Source organism: Typopeltis vanoorti, chromosome 1 (genome assembly GCF_054136105.1).
Source record: "Typopeltis vanoorti isolate ZY-2024b chromosome 1, IOZ_Tvanoo_1.0, whole genome shotgun sequence".
In the NCBI taxonomy this organism is placed as follows: Eukaryota; Metazoa; Arthropoda; class Arachnida; order Uropygi; family Thelyphonidae; genus Typopeltis; species Typopeltis vanoorti.
The window spans coordinates 78,422,947-78,433,074 of record NC_143549.1 but is presented as its reverse complement, the minus strand read 5'-3'; the positions used below and the strand labels follow the sequence as shown (position 1 = coordinate 78,433,074).

At 33.3% G+C, this 10,128-nt stretch overlaps 1 protein-coding gene across 1 annotated transcript; it reads right to left on the bottom strand.

Moving 5' to 3' along the window:
* Positions 1 to 4,563: 4,563 nt before the first annotated feature.
* On the bottom strand, positions 4,564 to 5,526 carry LOC150110120 (cyclin-dependent kinase 1-A-like). The gene has a single exon (XM_090415544.1). It carries the CDS (start codon positions 5,524 to 5,526, stop codon positions 4,564 to 4,566), a length of 963 nt encoding a protein of 320 aa, XP_090271670.1.
* Positions 5,527 to 10,128: the final 4,602 nt, after the last annotated feature.

Genomic DNA, 10,128 nt, shown 5'->3' with positions numbered 1-10,128 from the left:
CAATTTACAGACAAAAAATACTAGTTGTGGTGGAGGTGGGCGGTAGATGGCGTTGGTGGAGATGATTCGTAGTAGAGGCTCGGTGTAGTGGTTGAGACAGTTGTAGGTGTCCTCCGGCGATGAGTCTTCGGACTCCTTGGAGGTATCAGGAATAATAATAATATTTGCAGGCATGATACGCTGACCTCACTCTAGTCGCTTTAGCTGAATTAGAACGCAACTTATAGTTGAGCATGGAGAATCATTATCCTTATACGCGAACTGATTCATGTGAGCAGTCAAAAACTGATAATTAAGGAAATCGTTTTCGAAAGAAGTAGTTCATTTGTTAAATTTATTATTATTATTATTATTATTATTTATTTTTTTGCTAAGTTTATTCCAAAACTTCTCTGAACGATCAAAAATTGACCTGCTTAACACTGCAATCATTTCTTCAGAATTTATTGAATCAATCATTCAAAGAGAGAGAGAGAGAGAGAGAGAGAGAGAGATTAAAATTTGTCGAGACCGAAGAAAAAAAAAAAGTTGAAATTCAAGTGGATTTAATTATTTTTACACCAAAGAAATTTGTTCCTACACAAAGTATTAATCAATAGTTCTACGGAACAGATCTAAAAGATTTGAATAAAAAAAATCAAAAAGTTAGATAATTGTCTAAATACTTTACAGTTACGTCCACTACGTTTCATTATTTCTTTTGTTTGAAAAATATCTTACAAGAATTTTTGACAAAACTACTATTATTAAATAACTGTTGTCTCTCTGTGCTTCAGGAGGAAAAGCCTTTTTTTTTTTTTTTTTTTTTTTTTTTTTTAATGTGAACAGTTACATCGGAGGTGGCTGAAATTAAGGTTGGTTGGCAGATGGTAACTGACGTGGAAATTTAAATTTTTTGAATAATTTTTTGCATATCCTTTCAAGCTACGCGTGGTTAGAATAAATTCTTTGTTGAAAGTCAGAGATTGTTTTTTTAAGGGAGAGAAATGCATTATTTCATCATGTTCAATCTTTGGCTTAATATATGTGTTTAGTATCCCTAAACACTTTTCTATAAAAATGCAAAGTAGTACTATATCAAACATTTTCTCTCTCTTCTGTGCACGTGTTAATTTTTAAGGACGTCATTTTTCATGCATTTATTTCTGACTTTCAGAATATTTGATTATAACACTAAAGTTCTATAGAAACCGTGATGAAAAATATTGACAAACTACAAAATGTTTACTGGATGATAATTAGCAGGGTCGGATTCACCCCCCCCCCCCGAAAAATGAGTTTCCAGCACTTTCTAGGTGGGCCATTGTACTTCCTCAATAATTACGACAGTTCACTTCAGTGAATGTATTCTTAATCTTCATTTTCTGTCTGCAGGATTAAAAACTGAATTTAGGAGAGGAAAAATTCTTTAGCCCCCATATGAAACCATCTAACTTCGCTACGATTAAAAAGTCTTCACCCTAAATCTCTCGTTCAAGTGGAACGCACCGTGCTGTCGAGTAAGAAAAGCCATCCTGTATTTACGTGTACGGTGTGAACAGAATTCTATGAGTCCATGTCTGTAAACTTTTTCTGTAATAAACGAATATGTGCATGTTGTATTCTGAATTAGTTTATACAAAGAAATATTTTTATTGTTCATTCTCAAATCTGTAAGGTTCCCAAATAAAATTAGGCCGCAGTTCTCTCAATCACTAGTAGTTTGTAATCAGCGTCCTTGAATGGTTTTTCCAATGTCGGGCAAAACGAAACGCTTTAAATTTTGAAGAATAAAGTATGCTTAAAAATAATCCCACATTCTCGTTATATATCTAATATGCATTTCTGATTTACATCTAAATAACTAAAGGAGAAACTAATCAGGAGAGGCGAAAATCAACTTTAGTATAAATACAATTATGGTGTTCTTTCTTTAAAATTAGGAGATGCGGAAATAGCCCAACGCTGCAGTATTGACAGGAAGTGAGTTCGGAAAGATTAATGAAGTCAATTCGTATATGCAAGAATTATTATTATTATCAGGAATAGGAATGGTCAACATTGTGTAATGATGTTTGGGGATATCAAAATTGCTTTAGTTTTAAGTGGAAATAATGGCTTAAGAAAAAGCACTGAACTATTTTATATGCAGAATAATACTTCTCTTTAGTATTTTAACATTGTGTTATAAAGTTCAGATACTACGGTCGTGGGGTTGATCATTGGCTCATTATGGATAACAGTTGCTGATAGTGTATTTAAAATCGCTGGCGAATCACAAATAACAGTGTTATATTGATTTACGAGAAGAAATATTCAACACATAAACTTATCTTCACAGTTTTTATAAGAATCCCAGATCCATTGAATAGTCAAGAACTTCTGATAGCAAATGTGATATCATCGGTTGAAAAAGGTCAGCACAGTTATTTTATTATTTTTTTTTATACTTAATCTTAGCTTATAATCTCTTATGTGTCGATACTTTATTCTCCCTTGGTCATTTATGTCATTATTGTAGCATTCAAAGAATGTTTTACAGAATTGCCTTGCGAATCTAAATAGTGCATGAAGTTCTTATGTGTTAAGGTTTGTGATTTCTCCAAGTGCAGCTACTTAAATTTGATACGAGAAATTAGGCGAAATATTTTGTCAACTCTTTTAAGGACGTTAAAATTCACAATGTGTATTTTTGCTACTAATGGTATCGAATTCGGACTGAGTCAGATTTAGGTTCACCTAATTAAGAAGTAATGACCACTACTAAAAATAAAATCTATGAAACTTATAATGTCAGTAATGTTTCTGATATTAAATAAGATAGAATATATTAATTATGTCTCGTTTAACAAACACGGAGTGACGGATCATGACTTAAATTATGAGAGGGAAGGACAAGATGATTGTGAATCATTTCTTAAAATCTCAAATACTTTTTAATACAAAATTTCCTTCAGTTATTAATGATTTATTTGTATTATAATTAAAATATTATATTTTTGCTGCTTAACAGAATTTTTCCCCCCTGAATCTCCCCTTTCTTTCTTAGATTTTTCAGCATCAACGAAATCCCCAATTTCTTTGACTAATTAATTTTTTTGTTTCGCGTTCATTGTACATCGTCCCTCAGATCTTACCAAGAAAGAAGGGTAGAAAATTCAGTGTGCGCACCAATATCAGAATTCAGTGATTTTAAATTACCTAGGAGATAACAAATCGTTTAACTCTGTAAATCAAGAGTGAATTGCAAACCTGAAGTTACACATTGTTCAAATTATTCGTAATCTACACACACACACACACACAAAAAAAAAACTTTTCTGTAATTTAACCATTTTATAAAATGAAGGAAGCGTTTTAAGTCTATACAAAATCTTTGTTTAAAGGCCTTTGTCTTTAAAAACTTTCTGCATAAATTTCGATTTTATTGCTGTAACTAATAATATTTATAGGACCATATTTTGAAATTGTAAATCAATGATAGGATTCTACTCGTCTTCGGAAGTTTTTCTAATTTAACAGTTTTTTTTTTAATTTTATTTTGAAACTTTTTCCATGAAAATATTACTTTGTAACTTATGTCATATCGTCCTAGATTCACTCTCCACAAAATGTCAGCAAGACAGCCCCCCCCCCGGCGGGGGAGGGGTTAGGAATGAAGCTTAAAAGCAAAATTAGCATGAGCACTATTCTAACTAGTTTTGCTTTTAGTATCCATGAAAAAAAAATGCTATATGATTTTATTATTTTTATGGCTATTTAGCCTATTTTTGTTTAGGAGTTCCCCTTTTTTATAATGTCATTGGCTTTTTACTCACTTTTTAGGGCATTACTGATGTTATAAAGACAGATATATGAAGAATAATTCGGACATACCTTTGTAAGATGTTGCTGGTTTTCTTCTTATTCAGCGGCATCCGGCGATATACATTTATCTGATGTTAAAGTATGACTGAAAGGAGGGGGGGGGAATGTGGGGATGGAAAGATGTGAGAGAATTATCGGCGAGGCAAGAGGTGTGAATTTTAAACCAGAGTTTTTTTTTTTTAAGGGTGGGCAGAGAATTCTTCGGGAGGGAGGTGAAAGATCGAAACTTTTGGGGAAGGAGAAGGATATGGTGGGATAAGATGAGGGGTGAGAGTACTCCTAAATAAAAATAGACTAAATAGCCATAAAAAATATTTACTTAGAGGAGTAATATGGAAATTTTCTAAGAAATAATACCTGTTATATGATTATACAGAATAAAAGTATTAGTGTATATATATATATATATATATATATATATATACACACACACACAGAGACAAAAGAAAAAAGAGTTAAAATTGAATAATGTTATAATTCTTCACTAGAAACGTGCCAAATAATGCTCTATTATAATGTTTGCCATATATAGCGTTAATTTCCAAAATATACTATAGTATACAAGTACAGTTAGTGGATTATTATGTTATTTGTTAACATCATTTAACTCCAAATATAATTTAACAGTACGTCCACAAACCAGCGCAAGTTATTGTTACAGTTAATCATAATGCAGATATGGTCATCGTGACATCCTTTTGATTGAAGTGCACATTCTCAGCTGATTATTCCATTAATGGAGTTATTTCCAAAAGCATTTTCAAATATCGGATGCAGTCGACATTCACTAGCACTTATCCTCTGTGGGGGATTATTATGAAGGCAGGAAAAAATAAAGTCCATACATATTTCGATATCCTCCTCCACTAAACAGCACTGGTTATGGACTTGTAGCATAATTTCACGAAACGAGTTCGTATTTCGTAATTTTCGAAGAAACGGACAAATTTCTCTTCTCCATACTTGCCATGGAGTTTGCGCGGGAGAACCCGTAGCACTGCTGACAAGGCAACGTTTAAATCTACGTCCAAACATTACATTTAAGGCTACCATTCCGAAAGCCCATATGTCCATTTCGGTAGAATACAGAAGCCGGGAACATTCATTGCGCTCTTCACATTTGAATGCTTCCGGTGGTCTAAACCAAAGAGAAAATCCTAAGCAGTCAACAGTGGAATGGGAGGCTTTGCGACTAAGAAAGGTAAAGTCGCTTAATACGCAAACACCGTTTGTAGACAAGAGGACGTTGTCAGTTTTGACATCGAGGTGATAAAGCCGGTTATTATGAAGGTAATCCAATCCACACAGCATCTCATAGAGCCAACGTTTCTTTAGATTGAAGGAACTGGAACTGGTGGAAAAACGGTGCGAGCAAATCTGTTCTTGGAGGGTTGTTTGCTGAAGAGGCATAACAAAGGCTAAAGATTCGTCCTTCAGAGTTAAAACTTCGATCAAGGAAATAACATTGGGATGCTGCAGCTTGGGCCATTCCGTCAGCTCTTCTTCGGTGTAAGATCTGGGTACTTTCACAGCTACTTTCCTTCCAGTTTTATCTGCCATGCGGTAAACAATTCCATTAGTTCCTTCACCTAGTAGCCCATTGAAACTGAATCCATATTTTAATGTCATAATCTCTAAGCAGGGATCATTCTGCATTTCTTTCTTTTTCTTCTTACCCATCCCACAGTTGCCAGAGTGTTCACATAACAGATCACTAAACAACTAGTGAACTAAAACAGTTATCATGAGCATGGTTTATCGGTGTGTCACACATGACGTAATCGGCAAGCACAAATCATTAACAACGGATTACGTATGTGTTTAAGTATGACAAATTTTAGTTCATTACCTAAAACGTGTTTTTTTGAAATTATTTGCAAGAAGTATACTTTAAATGATTGTCAATTTATAAAGCTAAAATTTATTTTCAGGATATTACTTTTAGTTTATTTTCCATATATTTAAATTTGCATGTTACACCGAAAAGTGTTGCATGAACAGTCTTCATCAACGAAACCATATTTACAACGTTTAACAATTTATTTTATTATTTTTTGTAGGTTTATATAATTTCTATCAGTAGAGAAATGTCAATGAAAGATACCAAAATTTCTGGTGACACAAAATTCCAGAAAGGTATTGGAAGGAAGGAGGCTAGTGATCCGTAATCATAAAAATTCTTATGGCGTAAATACATTCAAATAAGTCAGGTTATCGTTCAATTTTTAGAAGTTAACATATCTTTTGATAGCGATTGTTGGCGCCATCTATTGGTCCAAGAAGAGAAAAGAGTGGGGAAGATGGTTATACGTTAATCATTTATCGATAAAAAAACAACAGAGAGAAATAATTTCTGTGTCTGTTAGTAGAACCAACTTAATAAAATACAGCGCGTATAACTTGGGGAAGTTATGTGTTTCTACTTTATATTCCCTACTCACCAGGGCCGACGGAAGTGGGCATACATAGCATGCGATGCTTGCGGGCGTCGCTACGAAGGGGGGGGGGGGGCGCTGCCGCCGGAGCACGGTTCATAAGTTCATTTATAAGAAACAAAATTTTTATCATAAAAACAAAAAATTCTTAGAATGATCAATATTAAAATAAATAAGGCCGGATACACCGAATAAAATTTAAAAAAAAAAATTGTACATTGCCGCCTCTTTGATCAGCCAGCTGTTTAAAATTTTGCAGCAAGAGCAGGCTAAATACTTGTCTGTAGAATGTTGTGTCTACTGCAGTCTCTTTAAAGTGAAAAGGTGAACGGTTTTTATGCGCAGAAACGAATTTTCGTAGAAAACTTTTGTTGCTAGTTAACTAGTCATATGGTACGCATCTCAGTAGGCTACTGACAGTAGCGCAGTGCGGACTATTATTTCGTCTCTGTGTCGTGTTGTATAATAATTTCTTGTGGGTATAAAATAGAAATGGAATAAAAAAAAAAAAAAGTTATCCGGTGCACAAAATCGTAAGCGTCATGCTGCGAAAGAAGCAGATATTAAGAAACAAACTGGGGCTCTTAATAAATTTATTAAAATATTAAAATATTCTGATGCAGATTGTAACCAACTCGATACCTCAGAAATCCGAGTTGAAGAACCGTGCACATCATTCAGTTTTCATGAAAGTACTATTACAACTGTTGAACAAGATAACAAGACGCAGGATTTAAGTGAAAAAAAAGGAGAAGATTTAGTTGTAGTTGACCACGAAACTAACACATTGTTAATCTCTGTAAATTTAGAAAGATCCAGGTAAATGGGAAAATATTGATGAAAATGACGAGTTGTTTTAATTGAAATGGGGCCATAGATACATATGGTCGTAAATTTGGCGACACGTATTTTAATAGAAAAATGAAAAACGGGGGGGGCTCGTGCCAAGAACATGACTCATTTATTCTGAAACTTTAAATTCTGTTTTTTGCTTTTGTTGCAAACTTGTCGCACCTGCTGAATCAAGTAGCCTTGTAGAAGATTATAACGATTGGAGAAATGTAAGTACAACTTTGCATAGACATGAGACTAGTTTAACTCACATGAAAAATTAATTAAAATGGAAGGAACTTGATAAAAATTTAATAATCAAAACTATTATTGATTACCAGGCTCAAAGCATGTATGAAATGGAATAGAAACATTGGACGAGTGTTTTAGAACGCTTGATTGAAATTAATTATAAAATTCCTTGGTAACCAAAATTTAGCTTTTCGCGGATCATCTGATAAATTATATGAAAGGAATAACGGCAATTTTTTAAAATTAGTCGAACTGTTTGCGAAGTTTGACCCTGTTATGGAAAATAATGTTGAAAGGGCCCTACAACGAAACAATAGAGTACACTATTTGAGTAAAAACAGTTAAAATGAAATATTGGAAACTTTAAGTAACGCAATCTGGAATACCATTTTATTATCAATTCGAAAATCTAAATATTATTCCATAATTTTAGACTGCACACCTGATGCAAGTAAAACAGAACAAATGACCATTATTATTCGCTTTGTTTCCTGTGACAATGGAATTGTTAAGATCAGGGAAAACTTTTTAGGTTTTGCAGATATATCAGATTCCACAGGACGTGATTTATGCGCAACAATAATGGAACAACTGGAAAAAATGGAACATTCCCATTGAAGACATGCGAGGTCAAGGGTATGATAACGGGGAAAATATGAAAGGGAAAAAATATGGGCTCCAAAATTTGCTTTTGAACAAAAATCCTCGAGCTTTTTACATGCCATGTGCTGCTCATACTCTAAATTTAATCATTAACGATGCAACCAAAGTGAATGCAGATACAATTAGTTTCTTTGCAATTATTCACGAAATATACAATTTCTTTTCATTCTCTTACAAACGTTGGGCAATCCTTTTAAAGTTCGTAAAAAAATTAACATTGAAACAGCCATCAGAAACGAGATGGGAAACTAAAATTAATGTAATCCGCCCTCTACGATATCAGTTAGGAGAAATTTATGATGCACTTTTTGAAATTTTAAATAATGAAAATTTTAATAAAGAAACTCAGCATGAAGCACAAACATTATGTGCTAAAATAAAGCACTACAAATTTATTTGCTCTCTTATAACTTGGCATGATTTACTTAACAGAATAAACCCTGTGAGTAAAATGCTTCAAGACAAAAATATGAACATTACACTTGCTTTAGAATCTATCGAAAACTTAAAAATATTCTTACAAGAGTATCGATCAGATACAAATTTTAAAGAAGTTCAAAAAACTGCAAAATAACTGAGTGAAGAAGTGGATGGAGAACAAGAATTTAAAACTAGTACGGAAGTTCGACGAGGAAAGAAGACACGAGAATTTGACTACGAGCATCATGACGAAACGCCACAATCGCCAGAAGATAAATTTAGAGTGAATGTGTTTTATACACTTCTAGACGTTGCAATGTGTTCGTTAATAGAACGTTTTGAACAACTAAAAACATATTATGATAATTTCAATTTCTTGTATAGATTTCTACAAATGAATAACGAAGATTTACGAAAAAATTGTGACGATTTAGAGATTCTCTTGAAGGACGGCAACAATAAAGACTTAAATGCAATAGAACTATATGACGAATTATGTGTTTTCCGGGATATTTTTTGGAAGGATAATTTAAATATTCAAAACCCTTTCGATATTCTTAATGTTATTGTGTCCAATAATTTATCTTTCCCTAACTTTTCAATTGCTTTAAGAATACTATTAATCTTACCTGTTAGCGTAGCGAGCGGTGAACGTTCCTTTTCCCAGTTGAAATTGATTAAAACCTACTTAAGAACAAGTATGTCACAAAAAAGGCTTGTTAGTTTGGCGTTAATAGCTATTGAAAATGATATATGTGCGGAATTAGATGTTAAGAACATTATTTCTAATTTTGTGAATATGAAATCGAAAACCTTAAAATTTTAATTAAAAAAAATTCAAGTATATTTATGTAATTTAATTTATTTTCTGTTATTCTGTAAAGGTGTTATTTTTTGAATACTTATATTAAATCCTAATTATTTCTGAATTATTTTCTTATTTTTTCATCTATCTTGAGTTTGTTTTATTTTCCTAAAAGATAGTTCCACTTGTAAAAATTTTTTTAATAATTTTTATAAGTTACTAAGAATTTACTAGCTTGTAAAATACCAGAATTTTTTAAACTTTAGTTCAAATAAATTTTAACTTTAATTAAAATTCATTTTAATTTTGTTAGCGATTCGGGTCGGTGAGAAGGCTATAATCCCCGTATCATTATATTCAACGATTAAAGTGAAGTGGCTTTATCAAATTTTGCTTTAACTTTTGAGAATTTTTTGAATATTCGGGATTTTAACGATTATCCTGCCTGGTCAACACCCCCGGTTCGTTACATTTAGCGAACCAACGTGTGGCTGTTCTGTCAAAATTTATTTAAGAAATTTCAAATAATTTAAATTTTTATTATCGTAAAAGAACCAGACCGCGCGGTTAGCCTAGTGGCTTTGCGGTTCGCAACCATATGCCTGGGGAAGGTATGTCCCAGATTCTATTCCCGTCGAACACGTGAGGAATTTTGAGGATCTTCCCTCAGCCATAGCCAAGTTAGCCGGTCTTGGGCGCGGGAAGTACGGTTTTTTCCACAAGTTTATCTGGCGTTTTTCATCCCGCAAGCAGGCAAACCGGCTTCGTGAACATACGCTTCTACAGTCAAAAATATATCCCCCCCCCCCAGCGGCAGACCAGGCGACTGGTCGGTTGGGAGTGGTACTAACATTTTAGTCGCATCTAAGTAACACG

Bases quoted from the DNA above. Each gene is read 5' to 3' on its own strand.
- LOC150110120 (XM_090415544.1), bottom strand. From the start codon at position 5,526: ATGGGTAAGAAGAAAAAGAAAGAAATGCAGAATGATCCCTGCTTAGAG.